General features: G+C 35.7%; 1 protein-coding gene across 5 annotated transcripts in view; it reads right to left on the bottom strand.

The window, feature by feature from the left end:
- Positions 1-7,181: 7,181 nt before the first annotated feature.
- LOC131437112 (calcium-transporting ATPase type 2C member 1) overlaps positions 7,182-26,066 on the bottom strand; it is a 189,568-nt gene continuing 170,683 nt past the window's right edge. For 4 of the 5 annotated variants that reach the window (XM_058606263.1, XM_058606260.1, XM_058606262.1 and 1 more), the window contains exons 7-9: positions 17,646-17,961; positions 17,134-17,584; positions 7,182-17,069 (exon numbers count right to left, since the gene is read on the bottom strand). In XM_058606263.1, coding sequence (XP_058462246.1) covers positions 16,824-17,069; positions 17,134-17,584; positions 17,646-17,961 — 1,013 coding nt within the window. In that variant the 3' untranslated portion in view covers positions 7,182-16,823. The remainder of the gene's footprint in view (positions 17,070-17,133; positions 17,585-17,645; positions 17,962-26,066) is intronic. The other variant, XR_009230705.1, reaches the window with a different exon arrangement.

A 26,066-nucleotide genomic window follows, 5' to 3' on the forward strand; every position in this document is an offset into this window, starting at 1 on the left:
TGAATCCTCAAAGAAAAGTAGTAGTTGGCAATTATCCGCTATTCGTATGACCTCCATTAAAAGTTCTATATATATATATATATATATATATATATATATATATATATATATATATATATATATATATATATATATATATATATATATATATATATATATATATATATATATATATATATATATATATATATATATATATATATATATATATATATATATATATATATATATATATATAAATATATAAATAATTTTTTTAAAGCTAGTCATATGGTATATATGAACATATCTTAATAAATTCGAAGTGAATAAAATATGCACTGAGCAAAATACCATAGTAACCGTAGCCTGTTTTCCACCGTCATTTCAACTATATGCTTAAATAGTTGCAACAATCATGATATATGACTATTCACCATCTGTATTGTATAAATTACTAGACAACAAAGACTACGACTTGACTAAACTATTTGTATTAATGACTTTTCTGGCATAGTCATCCTGACAATGGTAGTCATCTCAAATATAAGAACAAATAGTTAAAATCACAATTTCTAGTAAGGTGAAATTGCTCTCGAGCCTTGATATATGAGGAGCTAAATAGTTATCGCTACCATGTAAATATGTTCACAATATAATAATGTTACCATAAATAGATACATGGTTTAAAAGACGATTATGAAGTTTGAAAACACTATTCATGTAGTCCATATCAACAGAATTTATGTAGGAAGCACATTATCGTATAGTGTTTTTCAACCTACTATGTATTACATTTGTGCTGACTATACAAATTGTCAATGAACGGGTGTACTGTTATTGTCACATACAGTTACAATTTAGCAGAAAATTTCGAACATGGGTAACACATCAGTGATGGATTTGAACAAAATATTCTATATTGTGACTGTGTACTTTGGTAGGTCTTACAGGTAAGTAAAGTTTGTAGCCTTACTAGTTTCCGTCGTTGAAATTTAATTTTTCAACAAATTTCCGGCAACGGTTATGTTTTCCAGTGAAATCAACATCTCGTATACGGTTTATTATTCATTATCGGTCGCTGTAGAAACAACATCAAGCGATTGATGAAAAGGAAGATTATCATTTGATTCCCGGATTCAATTCGCTCGAATCCGACGGAAAATCGCAGGTGGGCATCGAGGTTTGCATCTGGACTTGGCTAATAATTTCTTTCCTGCTGCCAATTCCTGCTTCAGGAAAAACTCCATCGGACAGAGCCTTGGATCAACTGATGCTATCAAGCAATGCTAAGCAATATTTCACCAGGTATATTATCATTTGATTTGATGCGAAAATAAAATAGAGTTTAATGAAATTATTTTGTTGTTCTTATTTTAGAATTTAAATTCATAAAACTTTTAAACATTAGCTCATGTTTTGCTGATCTTCAGCATTGTTGAATCAACCACTGCTTTTAGTTTCAAAATAACTAGAAGTGAAATGTCAAAAATACCATGACTCTGGTTATAGCAAAAACTACAATGTAAAAAAAATATTCGGTCATGGTTAGGCTAACCATCTCAATCGTATTAGTTATTCATACAATACACTGTTCAATATTACTATTCTAGAGCCGATACCATTCATAGTAAACATGAACTTGACTATTGTTGAAATCATCTGATTTCATAGTCGGCTGAAAACCACTATACGCTCATTGTCAAGTTGGCCCTCTATATAGTAACAGTTACCATACTATTTTTCTGAGTGTGCGCTTCATAAATTGTTCCAATGTATGTTGTGCGGATATCTAGTAATGGTTATAAGACGCGCCAATAAATTTGACTCAGACTGGGAATTTCATTCGTTATATGGAAATCCTGTAAAAATAACGTTAAGAAGAGTTTTATGTTTCATAAGATTATCTCATATATTTGACATGATGTTGAACACATCTTGTAACTATTATTGGACATGCTAATAGTGCAAAATCATTAGAATATCATATAATGTGAAAAAGAAAATTTAGCTCAGTGTTGGTTAAACCAAAGAGACAAAAACATTTTGAGGATTAATTTTGTTTGGAAATTTTTTATCATGAATCATTATAAAACCTTGAACAAATGCAAAAACATCCTTGAATATGCTCTATAGCGGCCCTTACACGATCATTAAAAGTGTCGTTACTAAAAAGTAATTATACTTTTAATGATCGTGTAAGGTCTGCGAGTTTAGTAATGACACGAGTAATGATGGAATTCTGGATTTTCCATCATTACCAACATTATTTCTTCTTCTTCTTTTTTTTTGAAGTGCTGAATATCGTTAGTTGACAACCGTGAAGTAAACATTCTCTTCAGAATGTTTCAATGGCAAATAAAATTTATTACTTTTTACGTTTTTTTTTAATAAAAACGGTTATGTGCCCTAGCACAAAATTTGGCTAACCCCTAAATGAAATAAAATTTATTTTCAGCTAAACGAAGATAAAGAATATTGCTAATATTCTTTAATTGCTGAGGGAAAGTTATTCTGGTTACAAGCCCCGTACTGGAATAGTTACAAATACTCATAATTAATAATGAACGTGTAATGCTAAAAAGTAATGATGTACAGTAATGCAGTAATGACGAGCGTTTAGCGGCCCTTACACGATCATTAAAAGTGTCATTACTAAATAATGACACTTCTTCTCAAACGCTCGTCATTACTGTACATCATTTTACTTTTTAGCATTACACGTTCATTATTAATGATGAGTTTTTGTAACTACTCCAGCAATAGCAATAGCAATATTTTTATATTCGTTTAGCTGAAAATAAATGTGATTTGCCATTGAAGCGTTAAGGTTAATGAAATATTAACAATTTAAATCTAAACTTTGTCATTTTTTCGCGTATAGTTCTAAAGATATTCAGCGCTTCCACAAAAAATAAGAAGAAGAAATAATGTTGGTAATGATGAAAAATCCGGAATTCCATCATTATTCGTGTCATTACTTAACTCGTAGACCTTACACGATCATTAAAAGTAACATTACTTTTTAGTAGTGACACTTTTAATGATCGTGTAAGGGCCGCTTTTGAGCAGAAGTGTCATTACTTAGTAGTGACACTTTTAATGATCGTGTAAGGGCCGCTTATAAATCATCTTTTTGGCTTTCTAATATAGAAAGGCTATACAATAACTGCAAAAACCGACTTTTGAACCGAGGCCCGGATGGCCGAATATCATATACCATTCGACTCAACTCGACAAGCTGAGCAAATGTCTGTGAGTGTGACAAATATTATCACTCACTTTTCTCGTAGATGGCTGAACCGATTTCCACAAACTTAGATTCAAATGAAAGGTCTCATAGTCTCATAAAAATTTCCTGAATATCATTTGGATCCGACATCTGCTTCCGGAATTCCAGGGTGATATGCACCAAAAATGTGAAAAGAATGTCACTCATTTTACTCGGAGATAGCAAAACCGATTTTCACAAACTTAGATTCAAATGAAAAGTCTTATGGTCCCATACAAAGTTCCTTAATTTCATTTGGATCCGACTTCCGGTTCGGGAATTACAGGGTGGTATTTTCACCAAAATAAATGAAAATAATATTTCTCAGAGGTGGCCTAACCGATTTTCTAAAACTTAGATTCAAATGAAAGGTCTTATGGTCTCATACAAAGTTCCTGAAGATCATTTAGATCCGAGTTCAGGTTCCGGAATTCTTGAATGATATGCACCAAAAATGTGAAATTAATGTCACTTAATTTCCTCGAAGATAGTTGGACCGAGTTTCACAAACTTAGATTCAAATTAAAGGTCTCATGGTTCCGAACAAAGTTTCGCAATTTCATATGTATCCAACTCCCGGCTCCGGATTTACAGGGTGATATGTAGAGATGGGCAATTCGTTCGCGAACGGTTCAAAAGAACTTGTTCTTTTGAAAGAATGAATGAGGAGTAGTTCTTTTTTCGAGAATGGTAGTTCTGTAATAAGAAAGCTGCATCATCTCAGTTCTAATTCGTGGGACCTTTTTTTTGCTCGCCTAACCTAACAACACTAAGTTCTCATTTAGTCTTTGAACAAACAAACCAACTATGAAAAGAACGAACGAACGGCTCTGGGGAACTAGTTCTTTCAATAGAACTTTGCATCACTGAACGGTTCTTTGAAAGGAACTGTTTTGTCCATCTCTAGTGATATGCACCAAAAATATGAAAATAGTGCACTAAAAATGTGAAAACTCACTTTCCTCGGAGATGGCAGAACCGATTTTCACAAACCTAGATTCATATAAAAGGTCTTATGGTCCCATATAATGTTTCGGAATTTCATTTGGATCCAAGCTGATATGCATAAAAAATGTGAAAATAATGTACCAAAAAAGTGAAAATAATGTCACTCACTTTTCTTGGAGATGTCATTGGAAGTTCTTAAGATGTCATAAGAATATCCCAATTTTCATTCGGATTAAACCCCTGGTTCCGGAGATAGGGTGCTCAGTATGAAAACGTCAATTTCAGGAATATTTTGTGCATAAACTACATCTTTATATTGCACAGTGGTTTGAATCGACAAAAACGTGAACTAAATTCTCTAGCTGCTAAACCGTTGATCCGATATACATAGTTCCTTTGGAGAACTCATTCACAAAAATATTCCTCGTGATTCGATCACAATAAAAAACGTGCAAAGCCTACTACGATAAAAGTTCATTTCAACAACTTTATTCCCTTAAGAGATAGAAAAACGATGTCTTCTACAAAGTTTTAGAACTTCTAACGAGCAAAAATTTTGCCGAAGAAGCTATAGGTCTAACGTAAAAAGTTTCGAATATATGAAGCATTTTCGTTTGAAACCACTTAAAATCACGATTTATTAATTTTAGTTGTTTGACGCAAAGCCGCCATAACTAAGTTCAGTTTTTTGCAATAACTGAGCGGAAACATATATTGGAAAAGCCAAATGAAAGAAAAACTAACAGAAAAGATGAATTTTTGGAAAAAGATACGCTCAGAGACAGGACTCGAACCTGCGTTCTTATGCATTCCGTGCATACGCGCTACCATTTCGCCACTCTAAATCTTGTTTTAGACACTCTAAAACGCCAGACAGACATAGTAGAACGTACATCGAACATGGTCTACATCCTGGCCGTCACCCGACCGATACCTTCTATCCAAACATCTTCTCTGTCCATCAAACACTAGGTTCTCTCGCTTTATACCTATTTCTCCGATCAAGCATTGAGTAGGAGAGTGTATTTATAATCACTTGTCACCTTCTTTAATGGTGCCAGTCGGAAGAACTTAAAGATATGTTGCACAACACAGAAAAATTGCGCTTTTTCCATAACACAATAGTTACTACAATAGTAATATGAACTAATTTGATAAATTGCACAATCTGTAGAAAAATACACAACAACAACTTAACGTGCTACTTGGGTACGTAATGTAAACAAGAATTGAATTGATGTTTACAAAAACATAGCAAACATAATTTCTAATGAATAAGTTTCACTTTTGATTTTCAATACAACTGCTCGTAACACAAACATGAAACTATAAAAATATTCTGCACATATGCACTGCAATCAATGGTAATACTACATATTGTAGAATTGATCTTTTATGTTTTAGCAAATAGAAAATCGACAACGAACTGCATTTTTATGGTGAACATGTCTTCGTACGCCTGAAATTTTCAAGCGCCTTTGAATGTACGTGTTTTGATGATTGCACATCAATTTCTATTAAAATAACAATATATTGATTTCAATGAATATGATCGGGAGAGTGTTTAAAATATGTACAAGAAAGTTTATCAAACATTCAAAGACATTTTCAGACGATTTTAATCATATTGATGTTTCAATTAATCTGAAAAATCTTGAAATGAATTTTACTTCAATATTTTCCAATATGGCATCGAGGGTAACAGTGTGTTGAAAAGAAAATGGTTCACCCAACGTAATCATTTATTTTACCTCAGTAAAAGAAAATATAAACATGTAAATATTGAAAACGGAAATTTTTGTTTTTATTTTTATCAAAATAGTTGTTGTTATTTTTATCAAAGTAGTTGACTTAAACAACAATACACTTTAGTCATTCATCTTAGTGAACCCGACATTTGTGATACGCACTGTAGGTATTATTTTGATGAGCCCATGTGCCCATGTCATGTCGGCAAGTTTTACGTTCATTTCAAGCAGATAAATCTGGTACAACTTTTCTGCAAGTTTCGAATTGTTTTTTTCTAAAAATGAAGAAAACTACACACACTGACCTAAAATTTCACGATGAGGCAGTCAAGACAATGCGGACTCGGCAGCAAAATGGTTTTTACTGCGAGGTTTTCAATTCGGCTTATCAGTTTTTGCCTTGCGGAGAGAATAATTTCATTATTTTTTTTCTTCACAAGAGATATTTCCCAGCCATTTCGGCATATATTGAGTCCGATACAATTATGAAAGCCATTTGAACTTTTTTTGATAAGTCGAACAATTGTTTTAGTTACTTCGTTTTTACATGACGATGTGAAAATTTTGGCAGAGCTTCTATAACTACTAGTGCAACGTGGGCAAGTTGATGATTTGCTGCACAATTGTTTTAGATATACTTAAAATTGTTGTACAGTGATTTTTTTTCGGTATTGTCGTAAAACTTAACAGGTATAAGTTGCACAACCGATTTGAATATATTTAAAAAATGTTTTGAACATATCTAACATATAAAACAATTCTAAAACAATTGTAGAACCTCTTGAAATTTCAATAAGTTACATTTGCTACTTGGGTATTCCATGGTACACAAACCACCAATAAACGTCAAAGATGGAATCGATTTACCGTTCATTTATTGTCATCGTGTGAAACCCAATTGGGATACGTTTACTCTACTTAATTTTCACTTCACACTGGTAATAAGGGCCGGTAGTATGAAAATAAAACATAAAAAAGAGCTCAGTTAAGCCCTACCGGCCTCTCCAACCCCGTAATGCAATCAATATGTTATTCAAGTCTCATTCATTTAATTCAGTTATGAAGCTAAAAGCTGTAACGCATATCTTTATCAAATTGTAACGCTAATTGATTATATGTGATGTTGTTGGCAATACCGTCAAGCCCACCAACCAATGGGAGGGAATGTCCGCCCTGAAATATTTTACCAAAAATTTGCAGAATTGAATGTGACTGTATTTAATAGACAAACAACATGAACTTGTAAAATTTATTTTATTTTACCATCTTATGTGTGTGTGTTTGTGTGCTGTAGATGCTTTCGTTCTTTGGTCAAAGTATACTTTCCTTACACGTATTTTTTTTTTAATTTCGGATGCTCAATTTTATCTGTGCATCAGCACTAAAAATACCAAACATTTATGTTCAATTTAGCTTGCAACCGCATCAAAATAATCAGTATTTTATTCGTCTTGATTCTAACTGCTTCGAACAGTAGCTATTATGAATTTTATTGTTTTGTTTGCATAAAATAGGCTAAACCTTTACTCGAATTCACTGCTTATTTAGCTGTTGCTTTAATTGTGTTTTGTTGTATGTTAATGTGTATCCATTATTCTCAATCGAATGGTGTAATATTTGTATTGATTTTTAGTTATGTTAGTGAACTCCATTTGTTGGCTAACTTATTGTTCATTCTTTGTTGCTTTTTTACTGATGGTGTAATAATGATGCATTATTGGCCATTACTTATGTAAGAAAAAGACTAGCGCACATGTATAAATCGATGAAGGCAGGAATGATTAGCGAAGTCGCGGTTTGAGAATCTTTTGTGCTAATTGGAGAGAATTTGTGAATGTTTTAAGAGATGGTTCTGTATTGGTCGTGCTCATGTCAACCCTTAGTAGCGGAAATAGATGAAAATGTACCGGAAAGAAAAATAATGATTCAAAGTTCAGGCTTCTTTAAAGAATGATATGTGGAAGTTTCGAAATTATTGTATAGAAAGTAGTAATTTTATTTCCGAAAAGAATTTGAGACTATTAGGTGGAAGCCTTTTTTAACGAATAAGCATTACATTATGAAGAATTTAGTACGTATTAACAAGAAAAATCAAAGGACTGTTTGAGATTCAGCTGGAATAATGATTCAATGGTGGTGAATTTATGATAATGTGGTGAAAAACGTTCGCATTTCGCACAGTTCTTCTTTGTTGAGTTGATTGCAATAATTGATTGTGCTTCTAAAATGACGATGAGGTGCATTTCATTCGTGATCTTTGTAGTTGATAAGAAGCTGTAGCGCGTGCTGTTCTACAAGAACAATGTGAAAAAGATGTACTTGATTTAACATTGAAACTTATTCTATTCTATTACTTCGTATCAAGTTTTAATAAATATTGAACAATGTTCATCATGTCAACAAAACTATTTCCTACTTTGATTTTATTATCGGTTTTGCCAACTTAAAACTACAAACTATAATTGTCATTGTTTTATATTTCATTTGCTATGAAATTGTTTGCTTTATAATAATCATTTTTGCATTGCTCTCACGCTAGAAGATTTGCTTGCTGATGATGTTAAGTTCACGTATTATAAGACTTTTCGGTTTGCTGATGTTTTCGCATTTATTGGTGTTTTGTTCACATTACATTACTGATTCACTTTTAGAAGACAACCAATCAGATCAACTACAGTCGTTCGTTCTCCGTTCGCAACAAATTGCCGCCCACATTGTTTTGTTTTTAATTTCATTTAGTTCAGGGGTATTTAACCAAAGCGAAAAATAAATTGAATATACCTCACAGATCTTGCTCATCATTCCTACGGTTTACCAGACAGGAGATAAACATCAATGTTTTGCTTTGCCACAGTAATGCTATGTACGAATGCTAAAACTGATAGTTTCAAATCACCAGCGGCTTACTGGGGCCCTTTTCTACAGTCAGGCCGACGGCATGGGTCACATTTTTAGCATACCACCGCAATGAGGGTCACCACTGGAGCCAGTTTGACTTGTTACCTTAATGCGTGTCATTGTCACTCAATGAGGTTCTTGGCTCACGTCAGCAGTTTACATAATCTAAATATAAATATATTTCGCTACCTGTAGGAAAACCCTTAGATCACCGGTTGGACATAACATAAACGAATATTGCAATTAGTACTAGATTAGGTTCCGGTCCAACTGGTGCACCCTTTCCCTTTCTATTGTCGTTAGTTTTGCTGATTGTAGAACTTAGTAATTGAGAGTATTCTCTCTTCCTTTTCTTTCCAGACGCAAATTACTATGACCCGTCCCGTCCTATCTAATGTTAAGGGATTTGTTTGCGCCTCTTTCCAAAACATATCATAATCAGTTTGGTAAATATCTGCTAGTCATACTACGATTATATCATTCTGTATTTGGAATCTTCTTTAATATATAGTAGTAGTTGGACACCGCAGTTTTATTTCGATATGTTTTAGCAATTCTTCTCCTCTTTCGTTCTTTTCCTTTGTTCAACTATCAAACTAAAGTTGGTAATAGAAAGTACTAATCATAGGTAATATCTAATATAAATGATTGCATTTCTCTCACACGACAAAATATTGTTGAGAAAAAAAACTAGAGCTATTTCGTGCTGATGGTCTAGAGTATGAGGCGCTGGTCTCGAAATCTACTTTACGTCTCATCGAGCCCCGACTTGTAAGATATTCTTATTCGATTCGGAATGTAGTTTGCACAGAAAAAATTGTGAAAATAATTGAAAACCGGGAAATTTTAACGAATTTTTTTTGTTGGTATAGTGATAAAAACAATTCTGGTTTGATTCAACCAACGTTTTTTTTAAACAACCAACATTTGTTTGGAGCAATCATATACTAGTGTAAAACATGCATATTTTATTGAAATTTACGATATATCGGTTTGAAACAACTGTTTCTTTTTTGGTTTGATGGGCTACTTATCGCTGTCTTGCTGAAAGTAAACGTTGTCCCGATCAGTAGCCAAATCCGGCCATAAAAAAACAATTGTCATCTCCCGATAGCGCAATTAGGTTTTTTACCGTCACTGCTAACCTCAATCAAATTACAACATTTTGACAGTTCAGCAGTACTGTTTGTAAACATAGATTTTTTTGTTTGTCTGTTGACAAATTGGATGAGGCCATGTACAGTCCATATCGCCTAAATAGAGTTTTAAAACAATTGTTCACGATTGGATACGGGTTGTTTTTGAGATTTATTGAATGTAAGTCCCAAGTTGCAAAATGTAAAGATGATTGTTTGAGATGTGTTCTTCGATTTTTGTTTAGGCTTGTTCGTAAACAGTACCGCTGAACTGTCAAGGATGAATTCTTGTTCATTTGTGACGTCACGATAAAAAATCTAATACATTTACCGTAACAGTTGCTTCTGCTTCATTTTCGAAAAAGTAAGGTCATTGGGATTGGATTGTCATTGGAATATAAACCTCACCAAACAGTTACACGTTGAGGATGGAGCGGCTTTTCAAAAATAAACCATGGGTTTTCCGAGCCCTAGAGGCGACAAATTTGCTTGTTGGTGTAGCCACGGAACTGGAAATTGGTCTTCAAATGATAAATTATTTTTCGATGAAATTGAAATTGAGTTTTTGTGATAACTTAGTTTTATAAGCCTTGATATCCTAGTCGTTATGGAAAATACGATGTAATGATCAAGTTCAAGAACGACGAGGATTCGACAAACCTGAGTTTTTTTAAACACTTTGGGCTACAGCGGCAATACTTCCGGTTGTTGTAGAGGTTTTATGGATCACATTATTAACTTGTTCCAACAGTTCGAATTTTTCCACCAATTTCTATATGGCGAACCGACAAGGTGCTTCACGACGACACAAAATTGTTTTAGTTTTATGATTTGCCAAAATTTCACCATTTAAATTTAAATAATTTTAATGCGATGATAAAGTGTGATTCAATTTACGAACACAGTTCGCTTTCACATCTCATCCAAGTTAGTCGATAAAACAAAACCGCTTACGTTCGGGACAGAAGAAACCAAGTACATTATTGTGTAGTGAACAATAGAACGACCTCGAAATGAGTGAACCAAACGAACAAAAGCTACCACCGACAATTGTTGTTGACTTCAGACAGTGCAAAATTCGACCTTCGATACGAGAACTTGAAGGTTTGCTTAAGGAACAAATGCATCTTGACATTAAACGTGTGCATTTACTTCAATGCAATAAGACAAATAATGTTATTTACATCCAGTTTTATAAAGAGTTGGATGCAATTCAATTCGCAAAAGACAATAACAATGTGCACTATGTGGAGCACGAGAACATTAAGTACAACATTCCAGTATATATGGAAGATAGTGCTATAGAAGTGCGTGTGCATGATCTTCCCTCAAGCGTCACCGATTCATATATTCGCAAAACTATGTCCCAATATGGAGAGATTCTCTCTATCGAAAAAGAAAAGTGGAAGAATTTTTTCCCCGATATTCTAAACGGCGTACGTTTAATACGCATACACTTGAAGAAGTCTATACCTTCTTATGTGATTTTCGGTCAAGATACAAGAATTCCGTGCAAATCACTTGTTACCTATGACAATCAGATGGCCACATGTCAATATTGCCAAAAAACTGTTCACTACGGTAAGGCATGTGATAAACTGGACAAGGAGACAACTACACCAAAGGACAACGGTGCTTCCTTCAAACCAACCCCAAGCAACCCACCTGTGACAGTCACCAACAACAATGAAGCATCCCCTTCAACGAATCCATCATCATCTCCTATAGAACAAAGTACACCAGCTGCAGTTACTCTCCGACCAACCAGCAATTGCAACCAATGTACAACAAGGTGCATCTACAGCAACTAGCAACGAAAAGAAGACGGAAATCGACAACAATACCATCGATGCGGCAATGGATGACGAGACGAACCACGAACGAAGTGCCCCTCGATCTTCGCAGGAGGGAAATGGAAGCTCCTCTCCCCCTAGAAAAAGGGTGACAACGCGATCAACCTAAAAAAAAAATATTTAAAAAATCAGCTCAATCGGCCACGTAAAGCTTGTACGCAAATAGACCGGATTTAAAATTTACGAACAGCCGCTTTAATTCGTAAAATAGATGTTGATCTCATTGCTCGAAAATTCTGCCAAAAGGGAGAATGTCATAGAAATTTGGTTTTGAAAACTCAAGAACAATTATCCCCAACCTGCCGCCAATCATATTCACGAACAACCTTTTTCTATCTGACTGCACTGATCTGCACTGATGCTGAATGCGAAACGTAAATGAGCTCAAAAAATAACCGAAGCAGTGAATGTGCTATCCACTGCTAACAGGAATTGCAGATGATCTATGACTAATAAAGTATAAATTTTACCATCAGACGAGTGGGTAAACTTTTCTGTTCTCATTTGCTGTTATGATGAACTCTCCGCGAGCACTGAATTCTTCGGAATACTTGAGAGAGTGCTATGGGTCAAGCTCGTAAGATAGAAAAATGGGTACCACATGCATTGAACAGCAAGACAGCAAGAAAACTGTCGAGACGTTAGTTTAGACATTATATTGCAGTGTAATAGCAAAAAGTGTTTTGCAAATAGCATTACCTTTACGTCTGCCTAGCGGTTTATGATGAGCCGCCAGGTCACGCATGCAGTTCAACATGACCTGTTACACACTGATGTGTCAAAGACAAAACGTAAAATCAATATTGCCTATTACAATGAAGGCTGGGTTTCTGCTGCATTTCCTCAACTCCACTTTTAATACCATTAAAAGATGACAAAATTTTTTAAATATCTGTATAATTTGTAGCCCTACTTGAACAATCAACAACGAGCAAACAGAAAAGAAAAGATTGAAAAAAAAAACAGAATTGGAGTTTGAGTTTTAGAAACTGCATGTGACCCTTGGAACAGATCTGAAAGAAAATCTGCTTTTCGTCGAATTGGACTTATTTTGAGATTCCGAATGGATTTTTTTTGAGAATCTGGAGCTAGTTACCGGCACCCCAAGGTGTTCGGTTATGCAGAGACAGGTTACTGTAGAGACATAACCAGCCAAAGTTTTGGACAAACGTCTAGCTGCTCATACAGCAGATGCTCTTGCTAAGAAAAAACATTTTTTAATCCACCTAGTGATGTAATGATGCATTTCTCATATTACTAATATTTTCAAAAATATCACTAGACGATTCTGTGAAGAAACTTTTTTTCAATCTTGAATAAAATAAGAACTTTCTTTGGGTATAAACTAACATTACCTTTTTAATTTGTAAACAATAAAATTTTATATAAGTATGGGGTTAATACGGAAATTGTATAAAATGTGAAGGACTTACTAGAGCTCCGGATTGTGGTCCCATAGAATTGTGCTTGAAATTTGACATGGCATTTCATCTCAGGACTTTTCAAGTTGTTAAAAGACTTTCAAAACTAATCTGGGAACTCCAGTTTAGTTGATCTGCATATTTTCGAGATTTTGGTGTAAATTCAAAGTACTTTCCACTTAGAGCTGTTTGATCAACTACTTTTTGCCACCTTCATAACATACTTCTAACGGCAGAACAGAAATACCCCAACGCGATCTGGAATAACTCTGGTGTTTTCAGCATGGACTAGAAGAAAATCTGTTTTTTTTTTACATTGGACGCATCGAAATTGATCAACGGTATCAAGAGTTATGATTTTTTGAAAAAAATAAATTCGTTGAAAATCCCTGATTCGTAAAAATCGGCTTAACCGTTGCTGAGAAATCGAAGTGAGTTCCGTTTTTGGAGATTTTCAACACTATTGTCGGTGCTTTCGGAAGCGGACTAGTAGTCCCAAAGTTGTTTTATATATTCACTAACTAATAAGATCTGAAAACTAGATGAATTTAGCAGTAAGTTTTATAAAAAGATGCACCTCGTTTCACAATCGTTTGTGAAAAAATACTCATGAAATTGACAATTTTTACTAATCGCACTGCAATACCGGAACCGGAACTCAGATCTGGATCTATCTTCCGGGGACTTTTTGAAGAATTTGAAGACCTTTCATTTGCTTCTTAGTTTATGAAAATCGGGTAAGAAATTTCCGAGAAAATTGAGTGCGCATTCTTTAATAATTTTGCAAATATTTACTTGTAATTCCGGAACCGGAAGTCGGATCCCAATGAAATTCAAGAAAATTGTATGAGGCCATAAGGCCTTTTATTTGAATCTAAGTTTGTGGAAATCGCCTCAGGCATCTCTGAGGAACGTGTGTGACTATTTTTTTCCTTTTTTTGGTGCTATCACCCTGTAATTCCGGAATCGGAAGTCGGATCCAAATGAAACTCAGGAAATTTGTATGGGACCTTAAGACCTTTCATTTGAATCTAAGTTTGTGAAAATCGGTTCAGCCATCTCTGAGAAATTGAGTGACATTATTTGTCACATACACACATACATTCATACACACACAAACTCGCGCGTGCACACATACATTTTGTGATCTCGACGAATTGAGTCGAATGGTATATGACACTCGGCCCTCCGGGCCTCGGTTGTAAACTCGGTTTTCACAGCGATTGCATAGCATTTCTATATGAGAAAGGCAAAACGTGGAAGACCACCAGCACGATCAACACTAAAGGCGCCACCATCCAAGTCATCGGCCAAGCTAGCCAAGTCACCATCAGACAATGGAGACTTTTGTCCAAAACGCCTCCGAAAAGAATAAACTTCGTTTTTTTCTTTGAACAGTTGCAGTCTTTACTTATATTTTTCCATCTTTAACGAAATTTCTTGGAGTGCCGGTAACCGAATACCTTTTTTGAAAAGGCCAAAATTGATTAGTTTACTAATAACGTTTTCGTTTTTGAACCATCACGCGGGCGACTCTGACTCCGAGTAAAACGAACACGTGATACGCGCCCTAAACAACAACTCATAAAAAAAAGAAAAAATGAACAAACTCGCATGGATGTCGTGGTCCGACCCGAGAAAATTTTTAGAGCGAAACTACGCGATTGGAGTCCGATCTAGAGCGACCCCAGGTTGCTAAAACAAACATCTCAGAAGTTTTTTGGGCCACTCTGGTTCAGCTCTCGGGCAGCTCTGATCAATAAACGAAAACGGTATAAATTGATAATAATTTTTTTCAATCAAATGAATGAACTTAGTTTCTTAATCAGTTGTTAGCTAGGGACTTTAGCTTTCCATTGATATATATATGCCCGCATAATGTGCACTTAGACAGAAGTTTTAAGCTTAAATGTTTTCTCCAGGTACACACAAATGTTGATTTCTTGTTCTGTTCAATATTTATTTAAAAATCAGAAATCAATTAACCAAATCAACAAAGTGTTCATACCGCTGATTCAGTTATACGAATAAGATTAACATGAAATTTCAGTATTTTGTAAAACATTCTCGGACTTAAACACACGCTTTCAAACGGTGTGGAATGGAAATGAAATGTGAGTAGTATCGACGGGGATGTGTTCCTTCAAGGGCCTAATTCATCCCATCAATGCTCGATAGGATTGAGATCTGGAGACTGCGGCGGAAAATAAAACTGTTTTAGCGTATTGTAAAGTAACAACTCCTTGACAACGTTGCAAGGTATATTTGTGATATTTATCTTGTTGGACGAACCAATGTAGCTCTTGGTTCTTCCGTAATTTCTTCCAGTTCCGTGTAGCTTCTATTTTTATGGCAAAGTTTCATAATGAATTCGCACATTTCTAACGATTTTATTTCGCCTGAGCGCAACAATCAAATTGTGAACAAACACAGTGTTGCCAAAAAATAACTTTTTTCCATTCTATGATTTGACTTCACAAATACATAGGGGTAAAATTTTTTTTTTGACTTGGTTAATTGATTTCTGATGAACTGCAAAAGAAATTAATATTTGCTTATTTTTATAGTAATATACCATTTTAAGAAAAGTCACTTTACTTAAACGGGATGAGATGCACTTATCCAATTTTCGCATCATTTCATTTCGTCCTCATACCCTCAGTAAAAATTATGTATAAAATGATTCAAGTATTTGGGAATATTTTTAGCAACAATGTTTACCCGGAATAACACATGCTGGCAATATTCTTTTTACTGAAATAAGATATAATTTAATATCTAATATGCTTTGAAATAATGGAGCCACGTTACACTCTGTTAGAGATGTAAAAAAAACATCCCATCCAAAATAAAAATGTTCAACGAACGGGTACAGAGAAGTGCAATCATTTGGATTTAATATGGTATTAACACAAAAAAGAAAGGAAAAACAATCATATACACAAAATCAAATAGAGAACGCAACTTGAAAATATATTACAGGGAAACTTAAAAGAAAACATTTCTCACAAAAATGAAATAAAAACAAAACAGGTGCGAAATTAAAACAGAATAGTATGTATTACATCGTTCTATTACTAAATTTAGCTATATCGTAAAGGAAACAAGTCTCGTAAGGTATAAATAAAATAATTAATGAGCAGCCAATTTTTGTTTAAAATTATAAATATCTACAGAAATACTTTTCAAATAATGCTAAATAATCCTACTGCTTAGATTGTAAATCAATATAAGAAGGGTGTACCCCAACACGGTTTTAGATCACTTTTCATCAGTTTACGAATATCGGAAATATAATTCAAACAGTGTACTGCTTTGTTTTAGTCTGGGGATACTACCGAATGTGTAGTATTTTTTTTTCCTTAGTGCTTTACCAGATAGTGCTCAGTGGGAACGCAGTTTATCGGTCCAATCACCTTTCGTTCTCTCGCCTCGTCTCGTCTGATAGTTGAACGTTAAGCTTAAATAAGTCTCATAGAGTGTGTTGCGTGTAAATGTTTACCGACAATGGTTGCGCGGTCTTCATCAGCTCCTTAGTCCTTATGCAATCTTCCAGCGTGAGGTGACTGTCATACGAAATCCAACTCGCTCCTCTTGCGATACATTCGCCGTTCCATGGTGCGCTCGAACCATTTCTTCAGTTCTGATACAATGAACACGCTCGACGTCAGGGACACGAGAAAGATGAGATCCATGGCCGACAGAGCCTCGGTTTGGAATACCATCTGCAGCGGGGGGAAATAAATTACCAACAACTGACCTAACAGCGAGAAGCCTACTGCCAGCAGGAACATTCGGTTGGTGAGCAGACCGATCTGAAAAAGTTAGACAGTGATGAATCAAAATCAAAATTCAATCGGTTTGGGATGTTTTGGTTACCTGGAAAACACTCTTGGTTTGCGATCGGCAGCTTAAAGCATTCCACATATCGAAAAGAACGAAACAGGTGAACGTCATTGTAGTATCCCGACTAGTCACACCCGTCCCATCAGCCATTTCCCTTTGAAATACCCAAAGTGTCCCCAATATAATGATACCAGCCGATAGCAGCACATTGATGATAAGCGATTTTGAAATCATTGGTTGTTTTACGTTCCGAGGTTTTTGCTTAAGCACATCCAAATCGACTGGCTCCACACCGAGCGATTGAGCAGGTGGTCCATCCATGATAATATTTATCCACAAAATCTGCATAGCATTCAGCGGGTTCGAAATACCCATCAATGTTGAGAGAGCAATTAGTGAAAGGGCTGCGATCGATGTGCTCAGCTGAAAGCGTACGAAATTTCGAATGTTCCAGAATATCCCCTTGCCTTCTTCAATGGCCGCACTGAAAATATTCAAAAATCTTAGTAACAGTGTTCAGCCTGATCTGATTATCTAGAACTCACATAATAGTATGGAAATCGTCATCCACGAGGATCATGTCGGCGGCTTCCTTGCACACGTCCGTTCCGTTTTTACCCATAGCAATTCCGATGTCGGCTCGTTTCAGTGCGACTCCATCGTTGACTCCGTCACCAGTCATACCGACGATGTGGCCATTCTGTTGCAGGGCCTTTACTATCGCGAGCTTATGCTTCGGGGTCACCCGGTAAAACACACTCACCGTGTTGATCATCTTCTCCAGCTGCATCTCGTTCATCTGATCGATGTCATGACCGGAGAGAGCTTGCATGTGTACGATGTCAAGACCGATCTTGGAGGCTGTAGAAAGGAAAGGAAACGAAACTTCTATTACAAATCGAACGGCATTTACGGAGAACTTTAGAGGTCACACCATGTTTCTATCATACATCTGTGAAACGAGATTGCTTATTGAATTTGTACTTTTCTAAGCGATTACCGAATATAGTTTGTAGTTTGTGGGTGTGCTCAGTGTACAGCGATTCGTTCATTCAGATTGTTTTTTAGATGTGGTTCTCCAGGGTAGCTCAATAGGAAAAGCTGTTCCACATATTGAAAGCTCTTAATAATATGACTAATCTAATGAGCAATTTGACAGATGCTTTCTCATCGTTCGGGAGATAAGTATTGAACAGGATTTTCGATAGTATCCACGATTTTTCGAAGTTTATTTCATGTTCAAAATTTTCAATGGTCCTTCCTTATGAATTACAATCGTCCACTGGCACACATGTTCACTAATACGTTTGTACAAATGGACAAACAGAGCTGTTTCCCTACATTATTTTTGTACGTATGAATGAATTCGATTTAAAGTCACGTAAATGAAATTAAGTAAGTAACTATAATATTTCTAAGTAAATCGTGCCAAGCGTTGATAAATAACATAAGGAATGAGATTCTCTTATTGTTATTAATTACTTCAATACCCAAGCCGTGAACTCAAGTTGTAGATGGAAACGCATTGTATTTAGTTCTAAAGGCATGTGGTGTATATTTTAGAACTGAATACCATGCGTCTTCATCTGATGATAATGTGATGGAGACGCATGGAATTCTGATTGATTAATTTTTTTAAAAGCCTAATTTTATAACCGTCCACATTTTTTGCAAAGCTGATAATAATACAGTAAAATAAAGACTGTCCCAGAAAGTATGGACGCAACAAAAATCTGTTGCCATTTCGCAATGGTTCAGAATCTGTCAATTTTTATGGCTGCGTCTTGTTGTTGGGTACACTCATCTCTAACCACTTATGCAGCTGTTTATTCGTTTTCATTAGTTTGTTTTGAAATGCGTGGACTTTCAGTAGAACAACGTCAAAAATTGTGTACAAATGGTGCACAGAACGCGGACTGTCACTGAGAAAGATAGCAAAAATGGAAGGAGTAAATAAAAAAGGCGGGCGAAATGCAATCAGGAAGTTCGGTGAGGATAACACCTTTGAGGATAAACCGAAAACAGGTCGAAAAAAGGTCCTGCTAACCCTCAGTTGGATAAACGTATACTGAAGGCTCGCGCAAAAGAAGAAGGTTTCAGTTCGGGATGTGGCCAAAAAAGTGGGCATTTCGAAGTCATATGTTCTTCGTGCTAAAGAACGTTTGAATCTTCGAACCTATAAGAAGCAGAAACAATCAAAACGTAGTCCGAAACAAGAAGCATCGATCAGGCCGAGGGTTCGAAAGCAGTACAATACGATTCTCGCTGGAAATTTGAACTGCATAATCATGGACGACGAAACCTACGTGAAACTCGATTACAAATCCTTGCTCCATAATATTATATGGTGCGAGAAGGGCAAGTGTTAAACCAGTCCGAGACATCGATTGAAGTCGAAAAATTTGATAAGAAAGCTATGGTCTGGCAAGCAATTTGTAGCTGCGGTAAGATTTCGAAACCCTTCACCACCACTGCTTCAATGAACAGCGAATTATACATCAAGGAATGTTTACAAAAACGAATTCTACCCATGGTTCGAAGCCACAACGATCCTGTTGTCTTCTGGCTAGATCTTGCTTCTTGCCACTACTCGAAATCAACGGTAGAATGGTATACTACCAAACATGTCACTTTCGTCTCAAAAGACATGAATCCACCAAATTGCCCACAACTTCGACCAATTGAGGAATTTTGGGCATTAACGAAAGCACATCTTAGGAAACATGTCTCGGCAGCCGAAACCATTCAACAGTTCAAAAAAATTGGAAAAAAGAGTCAAAACTTGTCGCCAAGAAGTCTGTACGGAATTTAATGAGGAACGTTCGCAAGAAGGTGCGCCAGCTACTCTACAATGGCTAAGTAGCAAATGTTGAGAATAATATTCTGTTGTTGTAGTCTAATATTATCAGTATATTGAATAAAATTTGAATATCTAACACTTGTGAATTATTTACAGCGAGATCAAACTACGTCCCTATTTTCTGGGGCAGTCTTTATAATCATGAATAATTTATTTTTGATGTAAAATCTAGAGTGGTACAAAAATTGTACGAAATTTCAAATGCTCTAAACATTTTTTCGAATGAAAAAATAAAAAAAAACTTTTTTTATCCACCTAGTGGTGTAATGATGCCTTTCTCATATGTGGTATTCTATTCAAAATGTTTCTCTTCGATTTTTGAAAGAAACCAAAGAATTGTTTGTGCCTTAACTAGTATAACATACAGAATGAAACGGTACTTTGTACGCGTAGGGCATCCTTAAGAAAACGAAGTGGGTTCACTATATGTTAATATGTACTTCCAGCACCGGACCCCGAGAACCGGTATAATCGAAGTCGATTCGTACGGCCACCAACTAACATGACGTACAAACTTTACTAGTTTTTATTCCTATTTTGAAAATTTTATGGGATTTTGCCACCATACTCTAAACGACGGTTTACATTTTTGTTGAATCCGGAAATATGCACTAATTTTTGGTTGGATCATAAAACCTTTCATTTGATCTTAGATTGAGAAAATCGGCTCTGCAATCTCAGAGAAAAGTGACCATATGACAATTTTCTTCCGTCGTTAATCGAAAACTGGGAGCCATGATAGCCAGAATTGGTTTGTTTAGTTGCCTACTGATAATCAATGTTGTACATACAGGGTTGTTACGAGAAATTTCAAAATCAAAACGCGCGGAATCCGCGCGAAGTCAAAAACTAAAACGCGCGATATTCGAGTGAAGCGTTAGACAACTATTTTTATGAAGGCGATACTTTACGCAGTACTTGAAAATTTACTTAAATATAATTTAAAAATCTGCATAAGTTTGTCATATGAACACAATAAATAAGCCCGCATACAGCACGTCACTTCGAGAAACCCCATGAAAACGATTTCATTTTTATTCTCCATCTTTTTCGATGCACTTAGTTAAGGATCAAGACTTTTTGCAAACGTATGAGTAATGTCAACAATATGTGCGTAAAACAAATTCCGGCGCTTCTTTTTCTTAATTCTATCAATAAATCTTTCATATGGTTAAAAAAACAATCAGTTCATTCTGCTTAAAATTGCAATTCAAGAAAAGTGTCTTAGTCTAGAACTCTTCGGTTTTCCTTAAAACTGCTCGAGAAAAATTATCTCAGTTTCAGCTTACTTCCACTGACACATTTGATTAGCAACAAACACATTCCTATATGGATTTCCTTTTGAAGAATTTTTTTTCGTAGCTTCTATAAGTAAACCCGTAAAATAGAAACCTTTAATTTAACATGCGAAAGGCAATGGAAATGGCATTTGTCGTAAAACTATTTATTTAGCATTAGCATTAGCATTAGAGACCGCCCGTGTGTTGCTACTCCGTTATTGATCTGGACCAATTGAGATTGCAAAATGATTTTTTGAAGTAACATGTTTGGGAATAACACATTGTTTCACACTGTGAAAACTGTATTGAACCATGCATGCTGATCAATACCGACGCCGGCCACGTCCGAATGCAGATCTACTTGGGAGGGAAAGGATTGTTAGTTCGATGCATGTTGCTACTAAGAACCGAGGAATCCTCTGCATTCCCACATGCATCACAGGAGAGGATACTTTGTTAGTAAATGTTTTAATAATTTTATCATGTGTTTATTGCTCTGGGTAGCCGGCTACCAAGAATGTTTTAAAGTATTATCGTTTTATGTGTTACTTTGTGCTGGCAATATAATGCACGAAACAGTCAATCTCCGAAATTGACAAAACTCCGGACAGCCGGCTGTCGAGTATGCAGTCACTCGTTTATGCATCTACCTTTCGCGATACAAAATAAACGAGCGAATAGGATTTAGACAAAAAAGTTGATTCATTGCATTGAAATATTCTAAACAGTTATTATAAAATCATTTTAAATCACCAAACAAAGGTCAACAGATTTCACACGCGTCTTGATTCTTTATTATTTCCGCTTTATTATTTTAATTATTTATTAAAATTATTAATTCGTTATATTAGTTGATCTGGGCAGCCGGCTACCGAGAAAAATATTAATTTACTGTTTGAAATATTAATATCGAGTGTTTTTTACTATGTATTCAATATACCGATACATGTCATCTCTGTTATTAACTTTGTAATAAAAACGGATTTGCGCAATGGATGATTTTTATCATTCATTTTATAATCCTGAAAGACAATCAATAACATGGAAGAAGAAATCATTCCTAATAAAACTTTTCTACGAAGCTAGACGGAAATTGATAGGTTGAATAAAGAGATGATTTAGTAAAATAGAGTAATCAGAAGTAAAACATTGAAAATATCTGATAACTGAAAGGAAAACTCCTGCAATTGTCGCCTTTTACGACATGGAAGCAGGAACCCAGTGGATCTATTCTTGGTTCATTTTTTTCCGCCGGATTCCACACGGCATCTAAGCTGGTACAGTCCGGAGAGAGCTAATAGGTACTATCAATCTCCTAGTGGACCCCAGCCCCTCATTTGTCGTAAAACTATTTATTTTCCGGAAAACTACTTTTGTAACAGAAAATATTTTGTTTTGCTTATTTTTTGTAGCGCAATCTAATACAAATGCTTCGAAGCAGTGTTGCCAGCTTTTTTATTAGGAACTTAAAATCTACATTCATAAAATGTAAGCAATTTTCCATCAAACTTTGGTGAAAAATTGTTCAAAACTGATATTTCATACAAAATATCAGGCTTAACATTCATTTGAGAAAAAATTATTGTTAAAAAAGATTGTTTGAAACTCAATCCTGCAAGTCACTTTAAAAAATATCTATTCAATATATCAATCTACGACATACGTACTGAATAAAATGTGCGTAATACACAAATTACCAACACAAGTTAACTTGGTTTACTCTTGATCCTTAATTAATACTCTCTGATGTACGGAAAATGTTAAGGTACAAATAAAAATGCTTACAATTGTGATTTTGAAAGAAGTGAACCAGATTTCATCGAAGATATTTTTTTTTCCATAAATACGTTTATTTCTTAAGGCAGTTTACATAAGTTTTTCTTCGCCGTAGCATCACTTTTACATAATATTCTTATCCTAAATTAATTCTAACATAGTCACAACGTTTTGAATTTATTAAAACATATTCTCTTATAGCTTAAATATCATCTTAGGTAACTCGTCATTAATTATGAAATCTACTCGGAAATATTATTTGAACCAAACGATTAACTTCTATAAATTATAAAATAAGCTGTTATTTTCAGACATTTTGTTGATAATTTCATAAACTGTTTCGAGTTTGTTTGTATCATTACATAATTTTTATTCTAATTTAGCTATTGGTTGAACTCATGGACGCAGCTGGGATCAGAACTAAGTCTTAAAAAGGGCCTTTATTAAATTGATACTCCAATTTTCTTTATGAAATGATAAATAAGTTTCATGTATGAAAGGTCACGACAAGCAAGAATGTCTCGAACTGGGATATTGGATAGTCTACCTTGGGTACGCAAAGAATTTATTAGTTGAGATCTGACATCACGATACTCCACGCATGTCCAAACGACATGATCAATATCCCGATAACCTTCTCCGCAAGCACAATGATTAGTCTCGGAGAGCCCAATTCGAAAGAGATGTGCATCTAACGTGTAGTGATTGGACATGAGTCTGGACATCACACGAATGAAATCCCTACTCACATCCAGTCCCCTGAACCATGCCTTTGTCGATATTTTCGGAATAATTGAGTGCATCCACCGACCCAGATCATCTCTATCCCAAGATGCTTGCCAGCTGGCAAGTGTTCTTTGGCGAGACGAGCTATAGAATTCGTTGAAAGCAATCGGTCGCTCATAAATTTCACCCTCAATAGCACCACGTTTGGCTAAATTATCGGCTCTTTCATTGCCTGGAATGGAGCAATGAGCCGGGACCCAGACTATAGTGATTAGATAATTATTATTCAATATGTCGTTCAGACACTGTTTTATTTTACCCAAGAAAAACGGTTCATTTTTGCCAGCAGCGATTGAGCGAATGGCTTCAATTGCACTCAGACTATCTGTGAAGAGGAAATAATGGTTTGGAGATAATGTGACGATTACACTCAAACTATAATGAACTGCTGCTAACTCTGCTATATAAACAGATGCAGGTTCTTGAAGCCTTAATGAGGCCGAAACATTATTGTTGAACATACCAAACCCTGTCGCTTCTTCAATTCGCGATCCGTCCGTGTAAAACATTTTCTCAGAGTCAATATGCCTGAACTTACTTGAAAATATTTTTGGGATTTCCGTCGAGCGTAGATGATCCGGGATTCCACGCACTTCACGCTGCATGGATGTATCGAAAAATAAAGTTGAGTCAGGGGCACTTAGGATGCTGACACGGATAGGAATATATCTTGAAGGGTTGATTTCCTGTGACATATGGTTAAAATATATTGTCATAAATTTTGTTTGAGATCGAAGCTCGACTAGTCGTTCGAAATTATTAATTACCATGGGATTCAGCACCTCACATCTTATTAGCAGGCGTGATGAAAGCTCCCAAAATCGATCTTTTAATGGAAGAACTCCCGCCAGAACTTCAAGACTCATTGTATGTGTCGAGTGCATGCAACCTAAGGCAATTCGCAAACAACGGTACTGAATTCGCTCAAGTTTGATAAAATGAGAGTTTGCAGCGGAACGAAAACAAACGCATCCATATTCCATCACTGAAAGTATCGTTGTTTGATACAATTTTATTAGATCTTGCGGATGAGAACCCCACCAAGATCCTGTTATTGTTCGAAGAAAATTTACTCTTTGTTGGCATTTCGTTATCAGATACCTAATGTGTCCTCCCCACGTGCATTTGGAATCGAACCACACCCCGAGGTATTTAAAAGTTAAAACCTGTTGGATCATTCTTCCCATCATATGGAGCTGAAGCTGCGCGGGATCATGCTTTCTTGAAAAGACGACTAACTCTGTTTTCTCCGCAGAGAATTCGATACCAAGATGAACAGCCCAAACGGACAAGTTATCTAAGGTATCTTGCAATGGTTTATGCAGATCAATAGCTTTGGGCCCAGTAACTGAAACCACGCCATCATCTGCCAATTGCCTTAGTGTGCATGGGGTTACTAGACAGCTGTCAATGTCATTCACGTAAAAATTATAGAGGAGCGGACTGAGGCATGAGCCTTGCGGGAGACCCATGTAGCTAATTCTGAATGTTGCCAAATCGCCATGTGAAAAATACATGCACTTCTCTGACAAAAGGTTGTGCAAATAATTATTTATAACCGCTGGAAGTCCATGTTGGTGGAGCTTGTCTGAAAGAACATCAATGGAAACTGAATCAAATGCTCCTTTAATGTCTAAAAATACAGATGCCATTTGTTGCTTTTGAGCGAAGGCAATTTGGATGTCAGACGAAAGTAATGCAAGGCAATCATTCGTCCCTTTATTTCTACGGAAGCCAAACTGAGTATCTGACAACAAACCGTTCGTCTCGACCCAAGTGTCGAGACGTCGTAGAATAATTTTTTCGAACAATTTCCTGATGCAGGACAACATCGCAATGGGTCTATATGAGTTGTGATTGGAAGCTGGTTTCCCCGGCTTTTGAATGGCGATAACTTTCACTTGTCTCCAGTCAGGCGGAACAATATTTTGCTCAAAAAACTTGTTGAACAATTCCAACAAACGTCTTTTTGCGAGGTCGGGCAGATTCTTCACCAAGTTGAATTTAATTCTGTCCAACCCAGGGGCGTTATTGTTACAAGACAAGAGTGCTATAGAAAATTCCATCATTGAAAATGGGTTATTAATAAATATTATTTGGAGGAGATTCCCGTATAATGCTCTGCGTAGGAACAGAATCTGGGCAAACTTTCCTAGCAAAGTCAAATATCCATCGGTTCGAGTATTCATCACTCTCATTGCCCACGTTACGATTCCTCATTTGTCTGGCCGTATTCCAAAGAGTGCTCATTAAGGTTTCTCTTG

The sequence above is a fragment of the Malaya genurostris genome, chromosome 3 (assembly GCF_030247185.1).
Source record: "Malaya genurostris strain Urasoe2022 chromosome 3, Malgen_1.1, whole genome shotgun sequence".
In the NCBI taxonomy this organism is placed as follows: domain Eukaryota; kingdom Metazoa; phylum Arthropoda; class Insecta; order Diptera; family Culicidae; genus Malaya; species Malaya genurostris.